At 48.0% G+C, this 20,167-nt stretch overlaps 1 protein-coding gene across 1 annotated transcript in view; it reads left to right on the top strand.

Moving 5' to 3' along the window:
* Positions 1-20,167, top strand: part of LOC144153788 (histone acetyltransferase KAT8-like) — a 41,064-nt gene that overhangs the window by 3,560 nt on the left and 17,337 nt on the right. Inside the window, exons 2-6 of the mRNA XM_077685520.1 lie at positions 348-425; positions 3,548-3,717; positions 3,808-3,861; positions 4,034-4,198; positions 19,291-19,380. Of these exons, the coding sequence (XP_077541646.1) occupies positions 348-425; positions 3,548-3,717; positions 3,808-3,861; positions 4,034-4,198; positions 19,291-19,380 (557 nt within the window). The remainder of the gene's footprint in view (positions 1-347; positions 426-3,547; positions 3,718-3,807; positions 3,862-4,033; positions 4,199-19,290; positions 19,381-20,167) is intronic.

Raw genomic sequence — 20,167 nt, 5'->3', positions numbered from 1 at the left:
CTTCTACTGGGAAAATGTACTGTACTTTCAATCATAACCCCACACTATCCCCCCCCCCCCCCCCCCCCCCCCCTATGTGATGCCCATTCGGGCATTTAGGGTATGTAAATAAGTAAAATAAATAAATAAATTTACTGGTTAGTTGGTAAACATTAATCTTTATACAACAGCGCAAAGACGCAACGCCAACAGAAGGAATGCTGCATCGTCATCTTCTGTTTTTGTGTATTTGCACTGCTGTACAAACATGCATTTAATGGGCACAAAAAAATTTGTTAAAATCAAAGCAAAATAAATGTCCCAACTTTAAACTGCCATCTGAGACACACCACTCTTCTTTTTTCCAGATCCTGCAGAAATTATTCAAGTTCGCCCATGTGAACAGGATGAAGGAAAGTGGGAGTATTATGTTCACTACGAAGGATGTAAGTGTCATTACTAATCAAATATTACATTGACTAAATTTTCATGAGGGTGTTGTTTCACTAATTTCACTCATTGCCTGCTGCACATCTCGTGCCAAACTTTATCGATTCTGAGGGAAGGATATTGGCACACACCTTCCACTCTAGTAGCAGTCTACATTAGGGAGGCTTGGCCTGCAATGCCAGATTTGGCCCGTGGGCGTTTGTGACTGGTGCTGGGTGGGGACTTCAACGCAGCTTGGTCCAATTGCACTGGTGTTCCATGAGCTCTGCATGGTATCATGCACTTGCCAGATGGAATGTTGGAGCTTTGCTGTAACTTTTTGGGAGCTCTTAAACTAAGCCAAGTATAATGGCAGATGCTGCTTTCTCGGGAGCAAAGCTCACAGGATTAGCCCCTTGCGGTCCATTGTTGGGCCCTGCCTGGCTGGCAATGCAAGACGCCCACAGCGGTCCAAGGGTAAAGGTTACATTTCGCGGTTTTTCTCCTTGCGATGCACCCACACTCTTGGCTTACATTATGTGCCATCTCTCGAAAGATAAGTAAACATTAATTGTTGAAGGTTTTTTTTTTCACTAGGGTTGGGCTTTCTGGATTCCAGAGCGTTTTCACTTGCGCGCAGTTCGCTGAGAAGCATGGCTTCTCCCTCATCGCGGGATTTTTACAGTGGTGCACTTAGTGAAAGTGATGATGACTTCAGTGAGGAAGGGAACTGCTTGCCTCCATCAGTTAGTGATGGTAGCGATTCGACACAAGCGAGTAACGAAGACCACGACGGTGGTGGAGGCAGCACCATGTGGATCATTACTCTAGTGAGCTACGCATGTCGAAAGGCAATGAAATGGTGGCGAAAGCTTCTTTTCTGGCAGCTAGAGGTTTCCATTGCCAATTGTTTTATTTAGGGGTGCACACAGCTGCAGAATCATGGCGACAAAGAGCAGGAAACCTGCAGAACTGCCGCAACCTCATCCAACAGCTGGTGGGTGATCTGAGCGCTTGAGCCAAAAAGCGGAGCCCGTCTGCACATATGGAGTGCAAGTAAAGGCTATGTGGGACAAGCCATTTCATCTACAAGTCCCCATGCTGAAGAAACGAGGACTGTGCTGTTCGTAGCGACAGAAAAACAAAAGGAGACAGGAGGGAAACTTTTTTCTGCAAAGCCGGCAGTAAAAACCCTGGCCTGCACCCAGGAGAATGCTTCGAGCGGTTTCGCACTCTGCTCAAATATTGGTAAAGGAGTTGCAAGCAGAATGAAAAAGAAAAAATAAATATCCTGTGAGTTTTTCTTGCACAGTTCACGTTTTTCTTCGTGGCACCAGAAACTGGCAAAATAGCTGTGGACCGGAAGGGCTGGAAATTGGATGAAAGGTCCAGACTGCAAAGGGTTAAGGGCCTTGAGTGCATCTCAAATCAGTAAACATATTTTTTATGGTGACTTATCGTACCCTCTGAAATGTTACCCTTATTGGAGCGCGTTTGATTGTAATTGTGGTGTTTAATGCGCCAAAGCTACACCTGGGCTATGAGGCGCGCCATACTGGAGGGCTCCGGATTAACTCTGACCACCTGCAGGGGCTCTTCAACGTTTGCCGAAATCTCAACACATGAGCGTTTTCTTTTTCCAAACCCTCCATGAGAAAAGTGGCCGCGGCGGCCGGGATCGAAAGAAGAGCCAGATGTCATGTCATTGCTGTGGCTGAGTTCTAAGCTATGGCAAGTTCAAACATCAGTCAGGAAATTTGGCCAGATGTGTGAGCATTTATTCTGTTAGTCTAGAAGTCCTTGATCTTCATTGACCTTGATTCAATTATCTTCACTTTCAAACATCCTCAGGGGCCTGTAAAAGCAAGCTGGCTAAATAAAAAAAAAAAAAAGTAAAGGCATGAGATTCATCTATAATTTTGTTAGACTTCATATTTGAGTGTATTCTTGTTTTCATTTTTTTTTGTTGATTTATTTAGCATTCAGCAGGGGTCTTTAAAAGGACTAAACCCCTTGAGAAAACACTTATAATGCATGCACATGGTCATCAAGTATTTTTATGGTGAAAATAAAAGTATTCACTTTATTGTGGTGAAAGTAAAAGTAAAGCACACTGACGCTCGCCTTCAGGCATTATACCTGCAAAGCACCTGAAAACATGCCCGTAGCTGCTTTGTATTCACATTTACAGTTCTTGGGTTCAGCTTTCGTTATGCCTGCAGCTCTTGTGCATAACAAATGTTACTGGTAGATTACATTACCAGCTCACATTATTAAGGCAAAACCCTTAGTTCTCTGTTTCACGTAACATGTGAAATGCAAAAAATTGTTGTGAGGTACCCGTCGCAGTGGCTAACGTGTTGTGCAGCTGAGCCCAAGGACGCGGGTTCGATTTCCGGCGGGGGGGGAGGAGGGGGGGGGTGCGTTTTTCTGATGGAGGCAAAAAGCGAAAATTCCCGTGTGTTCGGGATTTCGGCGCAGATTAAAGATCCCCAAGTGGTCAAAATTAATCTGCAGCCCTCCACTATGGCGTGCCTCATCGCCTGTGTAGTGTCAGCGCATTAAACTTCATAATCAATCAATCAATCGTGTTTGTGAGGTGCACAGACTCGTACAAAAAGTCAGAGCGTGAGATGCGAGCGGTGTCTGAGGAGGGTCAGCAGAGGAGGGCAGGCCACTGCTGCTACCCACGGGGGCGAGCAGGTGGCTGCTGGCGGTGGCGAGCGGGCAGAACGAGCTTCACAAGGTGCTGTCCAGGGGACTGGTCCAGTGGGGACGGACACGTCCGCAGCATTCGCCAGAACGCTCAACAGCACATCAACCAGGCTTTCGCCTTCACATTATCAGAAGGTCCTAAGCATCCACCATAATTTTAGCCATGAGGCAGTGGATGAAACAAAGGAAAAAGTGAGAAGACTTCAGCGGCAACCAGCCTTCGTGAGGCTTGTTCAAGAAGCAAACACAACCTTTGCCTTTTTCACACGCTTCAACCTATTCCACTTGCAAAGTGTTTTGAAGTCTTCTTTTGCTTTAATTTGCAAGACACCAAAGTCATTTACAGTATGCTATGTATTGTGCGCCCCAACCTGTCACCTGCAAGGTATTTTGTTGTTAAACTTTCGTGTACTCAATTATGCAGATAACCGCCGGTTGGATGAGTGGGTTGACAAGGACCGCTTCAATCTCACGGCATCACAAAAGGAAGAAATGAAAAATCCGATGGTGCAAAGTGACTTCATGGAACAGACTGAACGAAAAATAACGCGCAATCAAAAACGGAGGCACGATGAAATCAATCACATCCAAAAGGTAATTTTTTTTAACATTGTCAGTAAAGTTTGCTTCTTTTTAAAGCCATATTAATTTGCAAATTGTCTTTTATTTTCATTTTTATTTCAGACTTATGCTGAGATGGATCCAACAACTGCTGCACTTGAAAAAGAGCATGAGGCAGTGAGTACACAATGTATGAGGGCGCACGAAAGAACATTGCTGATATGAATGCAATGCATTACTCCATGTACTTGACATTGTTTATGCATTCCTGCTATTTTAATAAATGCTGCAATCCTTGGAAAGAAATAACTGTATAACTCTGTTTTCTTTCTTTTTTTTAAATAATCAGATCACAAAAGTGAAGTACGTTGACAGGATCCAATTTGGCAAATATGAAATTGATGCCTGGTACTTCTCACCTTTTCCGGAAGAGTATGGGAAAGTGGCAAAGCTATGGATTTGTGAATACTGCCTGAAGTACATGCGGCTCGAGAAGACGTACCGATATCACCAGGTGGGCCCATAACAGGTGACTTGTGTAGACAAATATTGTTTGTAAACAAGAGAGGTGCCACTGCTGCCAGCTGCGCAGGAGTGTAGGCAGAAGATGGGGGCCCATGCTACACTTGCGTTGAAAGGGCCATGAGGACAACATACGAGTTTGCTTTTTTTTTTTATATCGGCCAGCTCATATCTCGCTACAGTTTTGTTCAACGGAAAACGTTGCTTGCACCACTCAGAAAAGGAGTGGATTTAAAATTACCTGCTTATATGGCGTAGCAAAGGCTGTTTCATGTGTTTTATGAGAAGCCGATTGGTAGGCGATGGCACACTAACTTGCTGTCATCGTGAAGAAACTGCAAGTTTAGAATTTTGGGATCAAAAACAGCACAGGGCATTTCAGTGTGTAATAACCTATGGTGCATAACAGCGCAGCGATAGACTTTGTTCTTGCTTCAGACGATGAAAGTGACTAGAATTGAACGACTTCAACTCACTTGAACCTTCAGTGCCTCATGAGAAAATGATGGCTGTGATTTTTTCCGCAATCCTTTAGGCTTCAAAAGTTATCACGCTGTTACAAGAGCCACTCAAAGGATGGTGCAGTGTCATCGCAGCTCATAAAACTGCTCGTAGCATCGGCCTTTGATCCATATTGATTTCTCTTATGTTACTTCACTTTAGCCATTTGTCGCTTACCTTGACCCCACAAAATTTATATTTGAAACATCGTGAGGTCCGACTGCAATCCCATAAAACTATTTCAATGATTGGTTAATGTGGTTGGCATCAGCCAATCGATCAGATTAGACGTATCCCGTCACAAGTTGAGCATGTTTTAAGTAGCTGGTGAGTCGCCACGTTCTCTTCAGTTTTCCTCATTATATTGAAGCTCATGTTGAAACTTCTATGAGTGTTCTTGTGACGAGGCAACCTTAGTTTGGGCGAAGTTGTATGTTGTCTCCATGGTCCCTTTAAAGAAGCCCTGCTGTGGCGGAGCTGATTCAGCACTTGCTCCCTTTCCTTTGTAACTGGAAGCTCTGTGAAAGAGCTAGTCATTGCAAGCACAGAACCTGCTTACACTGAGCTCCATGATCTGCGCACTGCAGCAGATATCTCTTTTGAATGTGCATTGCTTTTGTTGCAGTTTTCTTTGTTAAAGCGGTTCTTGAATGCTTTAGTTGCTCCAACTGAAATGACGCCAACCAATAGCAGTGATACAGCTGCTGCGACCTTGCAAAGAATAAGTGTGGATAAATTTTTCACGTGCGAAAAGCCCCAGAAGCAATAAAAACAAAAAAAACTGTCGTCATGCGGTCTGGTTAGCTGTATGTGGCAGGGAAAGGTCGTGGTTTGTCTTCAGTTGTTGCTTAGAGTCAAATAGGGTTGCCACCTTTCCCGGTGAAAAAAAAGAAAAAAGAAACCAGCCCTTTGAGGGGGGGGGGGCATAGTATATAAAAGGTGGAATTTGTGTTGAAAAAAGATGCCATGTTTTCTTTTTAATGCAATGCCATTTATTCTAGCATTTCCCTTAGAGATAATCAACATAACGTTTGTACTGAAAGTGACTGAGATTTTGGTTATTGCTCTTAGTGTGCTGCATTGAGAAGTAACCGCTCATACTTTGTTCATTAAAAGCTTAATTATACACCCTGTATAATTAAATATACAGGGTGTCCCAGCTATCATGCACCAAGATTTTAAAAAGAGCAATGGCGTTACTCGAAGAGAACCTAGTGCATGTGTCCAGTAGAGTGAAGTAGCTGGCAGTAATTTTTTCGTTTATGAGATTTAATTATTTGTAATTAATCACCTAACTGGAGAAGCACTGTCCTAATCATTAAAGGGTCAATGAGGCACTTGTGGGTACCCACGGGCGGCATCTAACTGCGGTATTTTTAGCGACGAACTGATTGCGTACTCATTTATTCTGACTGATAAAAAGAAACCCGCAATATATGAAAAATACCACGTGACGGCACTCCCGACCGCATCTTAAAGCAGTGCCTTCAAACAGGCTGCCTCTGCGTTTGCCAGAATTAAATAAATAAATAAAAAAAGAAAGAAGAAATCGCGACCGAGGGCCCTATTCCGGACTGCTTAAATTCACAGTGAATTCTCCATGTTTTTGCGTAAGCAGAACGTAACCAATCAGTGACGTGATGCACGTATAGCTATGATGACATGCAGTGTAATTTGACGCTTCACTCATAAAGATCACAACCAAAGTATCGAATATTGCGCATAAAAGATATAAAAACACTTGGCATGTCTTATAAAAATCAGGACGGGAGCTGAGGCTGGTAAGGGAAACATTTTTGCAGGTCAAAATTGGCGCCAACACCATAAGGCGATCAAGTAACGTTGATAAAAAAGCGAGAGAAAGGCGGATATTGAGCTAAAGAACATCACACAATCTTTTTTACCGTGTCTATTTATTTCTTTCAACCGCTTTTAGTAACATAGTTGAGCTATCTGCTTTAATGAAAGCATTGTTTCGTTATCACCTTTCCGGCCGTCACAGCCGCCACACTATCGTCTGCTGCTATGTTACAAGTTTATGGCGTGATCAGTGAAAAAGACGGCGGAGACCATCGGTTGTATGACGCATAATGGCAGCGAAGCGCTACGCCTGATAACCGTGGGGGGTACCGATGCCGCCGATTCACTCATTCGTCAAGCTCAACTTCAATCAGCGCAGTAATGAATAAAACAGTCAGTTTTCTTTGTTATTTTTCTTTTGAGTTCAAAAATGTGACCCACCAGCTTACTAGGAGTGGGGGCAAATGCCATGTTTTGGGTTTGCTTTGTCATTGCGAGGCTTGTACTGCCCTCTTATGTTGTTGTTCAGCCAAACAAGTAATATTTAATTTAATGGCAAACATAAAAACAAAATACGGCACATTATTTGTATGCTCCGTGGTCGCTAACTTGGCAACAGTCAAATCTATTATTTATTTCGGTAAAAAACAGTTTTGAACCGTGCGTCATGCGAAACTGCGCCTGCTGCAAATTCACGGGGATTTCACGACGCCGAAGGTCGGTGAAATTTCTTGCCCTATAGGCCTCCTGCGCTGGAGTTTTGGTGACATGCAGCGCCCCTAGTGGCCGACGCCTCTGGGTAGTACAAAAGCAGACGACCCTCGCCGCCCTCCATGTGTTTTCAATTACAAGTCAGAGTGAAAGTGTGTTGTACTTAGTTTAATCGCTTTGTGGAGCGTTTAAATGACTGCATACTGTATGAAATAGCCCTTCAAGTAGTTGCAGAAACTAAACAAAATAATATCCACTAAAACAAGCTGATTTATCGGCTTTCTTTTGAGCGAGCTGTCGCGGTCATCGAGGCGTGGGACAGTATCGCCAGGTAGGGTGGTCTAACTTCGTGACGACCATTACCATTCTTTGTTCTTGCGTGCGGTCGACAAAGGAAAGTTCACGAGTAGCATAAACACGGAACGCTGCTGGTAACTGTAATAAGGCGCTTCAGCGGCAGTATGCAAGCGAACGCAAGAATCGCGCAGCCGACTCAGCTGGCCTGGCATCGCCTTGAAAACAAGCGGAAATTTTGTTTTGTATTTTCGCAAACTAAATGATTCTTAAGCAACGTTTTACGCCGCACGAGTTACGAATGGCAGGGTACATGTATACTAGCGAGTAGGTGGGGCAATAGCATCAAATAAACAAATTAAGCGCTATTAAAGGACGCAAAACAAGCACCAAATCGCGCGCCCGTTGCCTGCATAGATGTGTACTTCTATATTTGCATAACGTAACAGCTGCATACACGGCTGCAAAACAATCGGGAACACCGAGCTCATTTTGCTTGTGTCAACACAGTATCCTGTGGGACCCGCGCAGCTTTGTACTACCCGGAAGTACTGCCCGGAAGCCGCTTGCGCAGCGCCACCTGGGCAGCGCAGGAGGCCTATTTTACGGCGACAGCAGCCGCCATTTTCAAGCTGTTACGTAACAGATGTCAACGTTCCCGCCAACTGTTTAAATTACGCCACTCCTCCTCAGCCAATCACAGAGAGCGTGACATGCAAGCCGTATTGTTGTTGAATAGCAAAGACAGGCCTACGTTGTCATGTCCACTACATTTATGCGCTTTCAGTAGAGAGAAATAAGGCAAACCTTTAGAACTGACGTGAGTAAACGTCGCGAAACGTCAAAACGACGAAAGCACACGCAACCGCTTTGTCAACCGGAAGCACGTGACCGAAGTTAAAAGGCCAGTCAGAAAGGACTTCTCACAAAGTCACAATTCCCGGCGAATTTCGTGCGTCGAGAATAGGGTCTTGAGTTCGTAGCTTGTCTGCTACACGCAACCTTGCTGTTGGTGCTCCTTCTGTGCATGCCATTGTCATGGTGATGCGCTGCCTTTTCGGGCGTGTGACAGGCAAACAGTTGCTTTCAAACATGGAGGAAAGAAAAGTTTAGGAGGGAGCGTCACGTGACTATTGTGAAGCCTAGTCTTAAAAAATAAAAAGGAAAAACTGATGGGAGATGCCCCCCTCACGTGACAGGCAAGCGGTAGTTCTTTGCGCCTCATGCGGCCGCCCACCCGCTCTGCGTGCGTCGTTCTGTTCGGTTGCCGGGCCGTTCGGGTATTCGGGTTTCGGCGCCGAGTCCCCGTCCGGGCATTGTGCGCAGCGCTGCCTGCAACCCGAAACGCGCAGCGGGCTGATCGTGCAGGCAAAGTGGTTGGACGGGAGAGACAGAAAACATCTTTATTTCTTGAGCTTTGGGATCCGTCGAAGTTCACGCCGCAGTCGAAGTGTTGTCTTCCGCCGCCGTGCAAAAGTGGAGATGACAGAGTACGACATCCGTGCCTTACATTTTATTTCACAAAGCACACCTCACTTTCTTGGTTCCGGTCATTTTATCTTTTCACCTCCCAGGCGTAATTTGGCGTTCGTTACCCATATACCTATCGCACGGATTGAGCGGTACTCGGACAACCAGCCCGCATTCTGCCTGCGATGTGAGGTGGAAAATGATCCATTCTTCCCGCGCCCGCACCCAACATCAGTGGTTCTGCACGTTTTGTTTTCTAATGCACTGAAGGAGACAGCAACGCAACACAGACGTCATCACGACAATTGTGGCACGTACAACGTGCCACCATGCTGGAGCACCGATAAGGCGAACATATGCAAATGCACACGCGAGCGAAACCAAAGCACACGCGAGTGACGTCGCCTTCGGCAACGTCACTCGCCTCCACCGGCAGCCAGCCGGAGCCGCTAAATGCTACCGTGGGCCTGAGAGTGGTGCATCTTCCATGATGCATTGCACGGGAGGAGCCTGAGGAGAGGAGAATGCGGCGTCAGAGGAGGTTGGCTTGCCAAAGCTGGGCCGCCTGACGTCATGCTCCCTCCTAACATTTTTCTTCCTCCATGCTTTGAAACAGAATATTTGAGGGCGCCGCTTTATGAAGTGGGCGAGAGCGCCGCAACGTGGTATTTTTCAAATTTCGCAGGGTTTCTTTATTAGTCCGAATAAGTGAGTTCGCAATTCTTCGCTGAAAATACCGCAGTTAGATGCCTCTCGTGGGTGCCTACAAGTGCCTCATTAACACTTTAATGGTTAGGACGGCACTTGTAGAATGAGATAATTACAATAATGAAATCCCACAACAGTTGCCCATGGGACATCACTTGAATTCACACACGTGGCTCTACAAAGAGTGAAACCAGAGATTCTGCCAGCCGTTACCTGGGATTCGCGCCAAAAAGCGCCTTCCCCCTCAGCCGCTGAATCAAAACCAGCGTCTGTCTCCCCGTCTCCACTTGCGGGCGTAGCTCAGTCGCTAAGACGACGGGCCCCCGCTCCGCTTCTCTTCGGGCCCAGGTTCTATCCCTGGCGGTGCCAGTAGTATTATTTAGCCTGGTTGGGAGTTTCTTGTGGTGCACACAACGAAACCATTGGCTGGTAAAGGTAGAAAGCTTTGCTTTAATAGAGTGCACACATCCCTATTAGAAAGGAATTTTGACACGGGGTCATCATCTTATGTTACTAATTGACTGTGTGTGGCGTTTTGACGCGGTGCACGAGCTTGCATAGCGCACAGCAGGACAGCGCACCGAGATGCTTTCCCACTTAGCATCGATGCTGGGAGGGGAGGGCCACTTCCCCCGATTATGAATCCTGTTTACATTGACCCGACAACGGGGCGCGTTGAGTCGAAATAGACAGGTTTTTTGGATTCAACGCACTCGTGAATGTTGCCGGGTCGACCATTTTCTAGCGATCGAGGCGCCATCTGGCGGGCATTTCTTGGGGACTGCGGGGCGAGCAGACGACGCTGCAGTCTCGCGCTGTTGCTCCGTACCATGCGTGGATTTCAGACGTCCAGGCGGCATCGAAAATCGGTAAGTGTCATTTATTCGGTATGTCAGCAGCGACAAGTTCGACAGTGCTCAAAGCGTCCGAGAGCTGTCAGGTTTGCCCATAAATTCCGTTCCCAACCCGCTAAGGTGGCGGGCCACCCCACACGCGCGTTGCCTGTGAAGCTACGTTTCGCCGTGCCAGCAGGAGGCTCGACTTTTCATCCCGAATTGATATTTATTTTCGTAACTGTGGGCAGGTTGCCGTCATTGTCCCTGGTGATGTTCAGAAGCTAGTCGTCCGGGTGTGATTACGCCGTTATTGACTGCACCAATGATCAGCGTAAGCGCCGAGTGCTCATGCAAGAAACATGTGAAGCGCACCCCGACGTAAGAAGTGTCTGCATGTGCGGAGTCTGTTCGCTGCCCAAATTTCCTGCGTCCCTTCAGAGCCGCCGCAAATGGGTCGTCGCGCTGAATGGGAAAGACTTCGAACCTAGCAAATTTGCCAAAATAAGTATGGTCGTACGCTGCTTTTAGTAGCGCTTTTCATTCACGCTCATTTATTCTTATCGCACATTTCTGTTCTCTGGAGGTATGTTCTGTTCATCTCATCGACGGGAAGCCGACAAAAATCAACCAGACACCTATGCTGCAACTCGGGTAAGCGTTTAAGTTGAGCCGAAAGCGAAGTAAAAGCATCGCGGTGGCAGAGCACGCCCGATCGTGTTGGAAAATAGCTGGTAGCGGTCCCTACCCGCCGCTGAAAGGCAAAAGTTCTTTTAAGCAAGCAAACAACCATGAAACCTTGGTGTATCTAAAATAAGTTGCCCCGGGTTGGCAGCAGGAAATAGTGTTATGCGGCGGCAACTATTCTTAAAACCTATTTTACTATTATGAGCATCTACGCCTATGACCTGCACAGCTAAAATGAATATTTCAGGGCCTGGTTTAGCAAGCAACTCAGTATGAGCTATGGGAGCGCCAATTAAATGACAACGTTTGTGCACCGACAGCAGCCAGCCATGCTTAGAAATTTGCACTACCGCGCACGCGCGATTGGAGGCATTCGCTGATTGCGCCAACCCACTTCTGAGCGTATGTAGGAGGCATATTTGCCGACACGACTGGGCGTGTCCGCCACCGCGACGCATTGATTTCGCTTCAGGCTCAAGTTTTTCGCGTACCCGAGCTGCAGCATAGGTGTCCGGTTGATTTCTGTTGGCTTCCCGTCGATAAAATGGACCGAACATACCTCCAGAGAAGGATTTAGCATGACATGGGTGAATAAACAGTGCTTCCAAAAACAGCGTATGACTGTACTTATTCTGGCAAATCTGCTAGGTTCGAAGTCTTTCTGACTCAGTGCGATGACCCATTCGCTGCGGCACTCAATGGACGCAGGAAATTTGGGCAGCGAATAGACGTCGCACATGCAGACGCTTCTTTTGTCGTGGTCTACTTCACATGTTTCTTGCATGAGCACTCTGCGCTTACGCTGATTGTTGGTGCAGCCAACAATGGCGTAATCACGCCCGGACGGCTAGCTTCTGAACATTTCCTAGTAAAGAATGACGGCAACCTGCCCACAGTTAAGAAAATGAACATAATTTGGGATGAAAAGTAGGGCGTCCTGCTGGCACAGCGAAACGTAGCCTTACTGGCAACCCCTGTCAGTACAAAGCGGGTATGGGGGTGGCCCGCCGCCTTAGCGGGTTGGGAACGAAATTTATGGGGGAAACCTGACAGCTCTCGTACGCTTTGAACGTCTTCCTTAAAGCACTGTTGAACTTGTCGCTGCTGACATACCGAATAAATGACACCGATTTTCGATGCTGCCTGGACGTCTGCTCTCCACGCCCGGCACGGAGCAATAGCGTGGGACTGCGTCGTCGTCTGCTCACCCTGCAGTCCCCAAGAAATGCCTGCCAGGTGGCGCCGCGAGCGTTAGAAAATGGCGGCGCCCAGAGCACGATAATAGAAATTTACCGGTTGGGTCGGAGAGCCGTCGTGGCGAGTCCAGTCGACCCGGAGGCAGGGGCTGAGTCGGCCGGCTGCGAGGAGCTGAATACCGTATTTGGGCGATTCTAACGCGCCCTCAATTGTAACGCGCAAGAAAATTCGAAAGAAAAAAATAATTTGACACTGACTCTACCGCTAGGTGAAAAAGACATGACATCACGTACCTGTAAGGAGATCTTATTTGGCACATGCAACTGTGGAAGGCAAAAGTGAATTGTGCTTCGTAAGATTGCTTCTCCAGCTACTGCTGCAAATAAAGTTATAGCGGGGAACATTGAAGCTGTTTGCGATTTCAAGTGCCCTGATCTTCATAATTCTAGGCGTGATGGCCTAATTGCTGCAGCACAAAAATGTGTAACAGCTGACCAAGGTATGCGACATGCCATTGAGGAATTAGTGCGCCAAAATTCACTTACATGGTGTTGACGGATTAGGATTAGGAAAAACTTTAGTTGTGCCTGCAAAACGACGGTTTTTAAGCGCCGCGACGCGGGCCCGGCGTTGGTCCTAGGGTTTGCCGTTACTAGGCGCAGCGCAAACGCTTCCCGTTGCCGGGTCACCTGGTCTGTGCTTTTCGAACTCACCCCGGACTGGCAGGATGGCCCCGAGTTTAGTGTCCTTGTCGTTACTGCGTGGAACGTCCTGAAGCTGCGGCGGATAAGTCCTTGATTGAGCTTCGTTTGGAAACCGGGCGCAGTCCCAGAAAGGGTGCCACTGGCCTGCCAGACCCACACCGCACACTTGGCACACACCCTTCGAATAAAGTTCTGGATGAACCTGTGCAGCGTTGCCGGAGCGAGGATGGATTCGGGCTGGAGCTGCCATTGTAGAACTGCCTCCTCCCGGCTCAGGCCCTGGTGGGGCGGTGGTATGACCCGTCGAGCTAGGATGTAGGCCTTGGTGATCTCGTTGTAGCTCGTGAGGCGATCTTTGTCCACGAACCACCATGGACGGTCGGTCTCGGAGGAGCGGAGGGTAAGTGATCGTCCCTCCGAGTGTGCCGTCTCGTTGCGGTTGGATGCAATTTCGCATTCGCCGACGTGAGCCGGAAACCACTTGACACGAACTTCGCTGTCCTGGAGCCTGGCCTTGCCGATGATGGCGGCCGCCTTACCTTTAGCGTAGTTGTGTACGGCAATTGTCGAGTCTTAGAGCACTGTGCGGCACTCAGCCTCGGAGATGGCCAGGGCAATGGCGACCTTCTCGGCGTCCGTGGCGTCGGTGCACTGTACACTCGCAGTCATGGTCTTGGTGCCCGTGGTGGCCTTAACGGCGACTGCGACGTAACCTTCATGCTGGTACTCTGCCGCGTCGACGTAAAGCGCGTGCCCGTCTTGGGCGTGCATCTCGATGAGGGCTTTGGCCCGCGCTGCAAGTCTCTCCTTGTGCTCCGGGTGCACGTTCCCAGGTATTGGGTCAACGCATGTGTGTGCCATCACTTCCTTGTTTATGTCGCGCTGTTCCCGGTCCGCCGTGGGAGGGGGGGGGTTGTAGCCAAGGTTCTCGAGGATTTGGCATCCCGTCTTTGTCGTGGAGAGACGTTCCAGCTGTGCCGCCAACCGCGCTTCCACGATTTCTTCCAGGGTATTGTGCACTCCTAGCTGTAATAAGCGCGCCATGCTCGTGGTTTCCGTGAGGCCCAGTGCCTACTTGTAAGCCTTGCGTATAAGTTTATTGATCTTGGCTCGTTCCATGACCCTCCAGTTATGGTACACGGCCACGTACGTAATGTGGCTGATGACGAAGGACTGGACGAGTCTCATGAGGTTGTTCTCCTTCATGCCCGTTCTTCTCGTAGAAATGCGGTAAATGAGGCGAATTGCCTCGGCCGTCTTGCTGTTGAACTTGGCGAGGGTTTCGCCTTTGCTGTTGTACTTGCCGATGATCATGCCCAAAACCTTGAGTCTTGGTAGTTCGGGGATGCGTTGCCCCGATGCGGTGATCTTGATATGGTCGGCTTCGCGCTGCAGCGTCTTGCCCCTGTGTTTCGGTGCGAGCACGCATAGTTCAGACTTGCTAGGCGAACAGACCAGACCAGGCCGGTGCCAACGAGGTGCTGCTTGGTGGCGGTGACTGCCGCTTGCAGTTGATTCTCGATGTATGCGTCGCTGCCGCCGGCGACCCACAGCGTGATGTCGTCGGCGTGTATGGTATGCCAGACGCCCGTTCGCGCCAGCGCCTCCGCAACCCCGATCATGACGAGGTTGAAGAGGAACGGCGAGACGACCGATCCTTGAGGCGTGCCTGTGCTGCTGAGCATCTTCTTATTAAGCTGTAGGTCCCGAGCGTGGAGTTCTACCGTCCTATCCGTAAGGAAGTCCTTGATGTAGTTATGGCTGGTTTCGGCCGTGTTCAACTTGGAGACTTGTGCCAAGATCGCCGAATGCTTTACCTTGTCGAAAGCACTCTGGAGGTCCAGGCCAAGGATTACACTGTTATCATTCGTGCCTTCCTTGTCGATTATTTCCGTCTAAAGGGGCCCTAAATAGCCTTCCAAAGGTCGCCATTTCAATGGCGCAATCGATAGAGTACCCCTTCACGACAATGTATACCAAATATTACACCTCTGTGTAAAGCAGGGGCCACACAAACACACAAGAAAGGTCGTTTCTTTCCTTGTTTACCTGCCGCTTTCTCACCGCCATACTGCCTCGCTGTGACGTAGTTCTGACTCTGACGCAGCCTCTATGACGCACGACGCGCTGAACCAACCTTGCGGCGCCGCTATTGGTGAGCCCCTTTAAATGCTGTAGCCATCAGCGCCGGCGGTACAGCGTATCCTTGTAGGGACGAATGTCGATCTTCGCTATCCTTCGCACGAGCTCAGCTGAGTTTGTAGATAAAGCGCGTCGTTTACAAGGTATGAATAACGCTGAAAAACACTGAGATGCCCTGCAGGCGGAAACGCCGCTACACGCGCGACCGCGGCAAGCATCTGCCTGCACGGCTGACAAGGAGCGGTGTATTAAACGATGCGGCATACACCGCAGCAGCTAAAACTTGTCACCGCCCGGCAGAGTGACACTATTGCTGAAAATTGATTGATTGATTGATTATAGGGTTCAAGGCGCCGACGCAACTCAGGCGATGAGGCACGCTGTAGTGGAGGGCTCCGGATTAATTTTGACCACCTGCAGATCTTTAACGTGCACCGAAATCTCATACACACGGGCGTTTTTGCTTTTCGCCTCCATCAAAGAAGCGGCCGCCGCGGCCGGGAATCGAACCTGCGACCTAGCAAGTCCATGTGGCGAGTCCATGTGGTGCCGGGGTAGGTAAAGTTCGATAAATTGGCAAAAAACGCACCTTTCGATGAAAAATCGGTGTCGGTCGAAGCCAATCACCTTCACGGACACATTGATAATGAGAAAACTAAGATTTGAGCTAACTAGCACTGCGTAATTAGGTATGAAAAACAGAGCAGAGCCGATGTGAAAACGTCAGCTCACCTCGGCAATCGCAGCGCTCTCTCATTGACGGATTGTTTTTCGAGTTGGATTTTGGGGGACTTCGTGTCCGTTGCGTATGGCAATGCTGCTGGCTGCTTTAAAGCCTATTTCTGTTTTGAGCCCGACTGTAACGCGCACACAAATATTAAGACTACATTCTAGCAAAAAAGTGCGCGTTGAAGTGAACCGGTTCATTTGAACAGCTCAGCGGTTCATTAACCTGTGTTAAGCATAATCTAAATCATTGCTTAATTTAAGTGCGGGAATATTTCCTTGTTATGGAAACCTTTCTTTTGTCACAGTATCTGGTGTATTTGTACAGAAAAGAATTGGCTTCACCGTCACTACGAAGGTTTTTATGTGTCTGTGGTATTTCAAGATCACTCTCTGTCGATATATAAAGAAAAAAATGTACATTTTTGTCAGCTTTATTAGCACACAAATGCTCTCCACTAGTGAGCTGTGACGCCAGAAAAAATGATCCTGGAAAACACGATACAAGAATCTAATTTTAATACACGAAATGTAAGTTGTGGTTAATGAACAACAGTTTGCTCAGTTTATTCGAAGCGAGATAGGTCCGCTTTTTGGCACCGATAATAGATGTCACAAAAGTTGCACACAAGACCCGGCTGGGTCGGCCGATACGCCTCTACTAACTCTACCGGAACGTGCCGACACGATTCGTCCAGAGCCACCTGGTTCAGCACGGTTCTCTGATCGAGTGAGCAGCCATTGAGCGCCGGTTCTTTGGGAGAGCCGCTGCGCCAAGGAACGGCCAGGAGGCGGGAGCCGAGAACCGCCGCTAAACTGAGCGGCTCAGAAGATCAGGCTCGTTCCTGACTCCGACTATAGCTGAGCGCACAAATGTAATGAATGTAACTGTGGTCACAGGAGTTTATTTTCATTTAGGTGTCATATAGATCACAGGAGTTTATTTTCTTATTACTTTCAAAATGCAGATGCAGCTCGTTCACCGCTGCCATTGCGGCCTCCTGATCTGTCATTCACCACCGCCACCGAGGTCTCTCAACCACCGTTCTCAAAGAGCGGCTCAGAAGATCCGAAAAACGGCTCAAAAGATCCGGCTCTCCTGACTAGGACTGTCTGCTCACACAACAGGAGGCGCTGGAGGAATTTGGAAAATTAGCCCCACCAGGCCCGGCAGTTGCTTTCTTGCACCGATAATAGATGGCGCGAAACTCACCCCAAAGAACCGGCTCATTTGACCCGGCTCTTCGGCTCAGTAACTAAGCGGAAGATCCGAAGAATGGCTCAAAATATCCGATTCTCCTGACTCTGACTGTCTGCTCCCACGACAGGAGGCGCTGGAGGAATTTGGAAAATTAGCCCCACCTGGCCTGGCAGTGCAGTTGCTTTCTCGTGCCGATAATAGATGGCACGAAACTCGCACTAAAGAGCCGGCTCATTTGACCCGGCTCTTCGGCTCAGTTGGCTCTTCTTCCTCCGTGGTTGGCTCTGCTGTGGCTCACCCCGGTCGACATGGATCCATGAGCGGGTGAGAAGGAGCTCCCTCTCTCCAAAAGAACTGCCCTTTTACTGAGCCACGGCTCACCCGCTCTTCAAAAAGAGCAGCTCAAAAGATCTGGATCACTCCTGAGCAATGCATTTCTGCCGGTAACAGTATGCTCCGGCGCTGCGGGACGCATCGCGTGACGTGTTTTGTGGAGTCTTCTTGCCGAGCGCAACATGCTGGAGGCGTTTTGACCGTAAAACTAGCGTTGGTCTCCCCCCGTCTCCACGTGTCGGCGTAGCTTAGTGGCTAAGATGATGGGCTCTCGCTTCGCTTCTTTTTGGGCTCAGGTTCGATCCCTGGCGGTGCCAGCAGTTTTATTTAGCCTGGTTGGGAGTATATTGTGGCGCACGCCACGACGAAACCGTTGGCTGGTAGAGGTAGAAATCTTTGCTTTAAAAAAATTATGGGCCGTTACTCCACTATACTGGAAACATTATGAAGTAGGTTTTCTTCGATTAACACCATTGCTCTTTTTCAAAATCTTGGCGTATGATAGCTAGGACACCCTGTATACATGCACTCACAATACTATGCAATACAATGGACGACAAAATGTAAATTCCTATATTCTCATGTTCGCCTATTTGCGCAACTAGAATTTGACTTAGCGGCTTGACAGAGTTGCTCGTTTTCTCTCGCCCTCTCGACAGTGGCATTTCAGTGTGTTGTTCCCCTTTGGTCCCCACCTCTCGGGAAGCGTGCTCGCCCACATAGGTACTTTTTGTGCTCGCGTGTCATTGCACAGCTTGTCAACACATTTTTCGTCGTAGTTGCTGAATTGGTGCTTATTAAATGCCAAAAAAGACATAATTGTAGCAGCATGGCCAAAGAACCAGCCAATGACGGCCGGTTTTAGGTACGGACTGGCAACCAACCCAGTGTTTAAAAAACCGGTCAGGCAGGTCAAAAACCGGGCAGGTGGCAACCCTAGATTCAAAGTGCTGTTGGGTAGGATTATTAGTTATGCTCTCGCATACTTAATGTAATACAGTGAAACCTCGTTAAGGGGTGACGCGGCTTTCAACTTCAGAAAAATGACCAAAACATCGTTTTTTTGAAAGCCACATATTCGGCTTCTATGTTTCCTATTCTGTGCGTCTGCAAAGTTTTTACGCTGAAAAGTGTCGCAAAGTGGCATAAAAAATAGTTTTGTCAGGCGCGGTGACAAACTATCAGCGCAAAAGGGCGAAAAAATGGCAATTTTCGGAGCGCTGTATCTCTGCAACGGTGCCACCGGGCGCGGCCATTTTGATATCGTTAGATTGGCCGAGTGTTCGTCTTTCCGGTTAGTGCTTGCTTGACAGCACTCGCTGTCTAGCAAGCGAGATTTTTATTTTTGTTTATTTCAGTACAGAAGTGCTATATTTCGAACATGGGCAAACTAGGCTGTTGGGGACATTTAATGGAACTAAATCTTTAAGTATTGGAGCACGATGATTTTTTAGCCCATACCGTGGGTCATGAACTAGCAAGTCCCATGGCAATGTGATCATGTGAGTCCTTCTTAACCGGGCAACTTCTATTGCTAGTCCTGGTGTTAAAATAAATTGACTATAGGATCTGGTTGTTTTGCAAAGGTTAAGCTTAAAGAAGTAAAGAAAAAAATTCTCTAAGTTTTTTTTTTGGAAGCAGTGGAAGATAGCTTGCATGTGCCTGTGTGTGTGTGTGTAATAAAAACAAGCAGCGTGCTGTTACATTAAGCAATAAGTAGAGAGAATGCAATTTTTTTTATGGCCAACTTAGCTTCATGTACATGTGATGCTTTCAGAGTGAGTGCACATGGAGGCAACCCCCTGGCAAAGAGATTTACAGGAAAGGCACGGTGTCTTTGTGGGAGACAGATGGCAGAGATCACAAGGTATGTAGCCATCTTTGCCTGGTTGGAAACGATATGAAAGAAGAGCTTAAGTTTTCCTGTATGTGTAGCTTCTTTAAGTTGCTCTTTGGGCTAAAGTTGTGTGTATTCTGGGCAAGTTGGTATCCCATATGATGAGAACCACAACAAGGGATGAGGACAGCAAGACCAATGTGTGTGTGTGTGTTTATGTATGTATGTATGTATGTACGTATGTATGTATGTATGTATGTATGTGTGTGTGTGTGTGTGTGTGTGTGTGTGTGCAATTGCTCTTGTTGGATGTCCATGTCATGCTCCTGTAGCTGCTAGAGGGCGTAACCATCGTGTTAAGTTGTCTAGGAATGGACATTTTTCTTGGTCACTTTTGGCACAAGTCCACAGGGCGGAAATGAAGTTGGTTGTGTATGCAGATGAGTTTTATTGGCTGTGCAGGAAAATAAAAAAAATTGTGTGTGCTCGCATAAAAGGGCTGTTCTAAAAAATATATGGGGCCACTGTGTAAGTGGAATGCCAGCGAAGCCGTCATGGAAGTGCCGAGCTGCTCGTTCTACTATACCATTTCATTCCTTCCTCGTGCTTACACCTGCTGCGCCTTGGCGGCTGTCTGTGCATGTGGTCGTTGTGTGGCCTTGAAGGCGCCACACTCTTTCCCCCTCTCCCCTGCCTTGTGTCTGCTGCAGCATTGCTGCCACACTTTTTCCCCTGCTCCCCTCATCCGCAGCGCCATTCTTGTCCACATGTCATGTCCCCGACTTGGGCGTAAGCCAACCAGGATACCCGCTGGGAA

Source organism: Haemaphysalis longicornis, unplaced genomic scaffold (genome assembly GCF_048455015.1).
Source record: "Haemaphysalis longicornis isolate Haplotype H1 unplaced genomic scaffold, Haemaphysalis longicornis Haplotype H1 scaffold_1, whole genome shotgun sequence".
NCBI lineage: Eukaryota > Metazoa > Arthropoda > Arachnida > Ixodida > Ixodidae > Haemaphysalis > Haemaphysalis longicornis.
The sequence above is the reverse complement of the archived record's forward strand: the minus strand, read 5'-3'. Positions and strand labels throughout refer to the sequence as shown.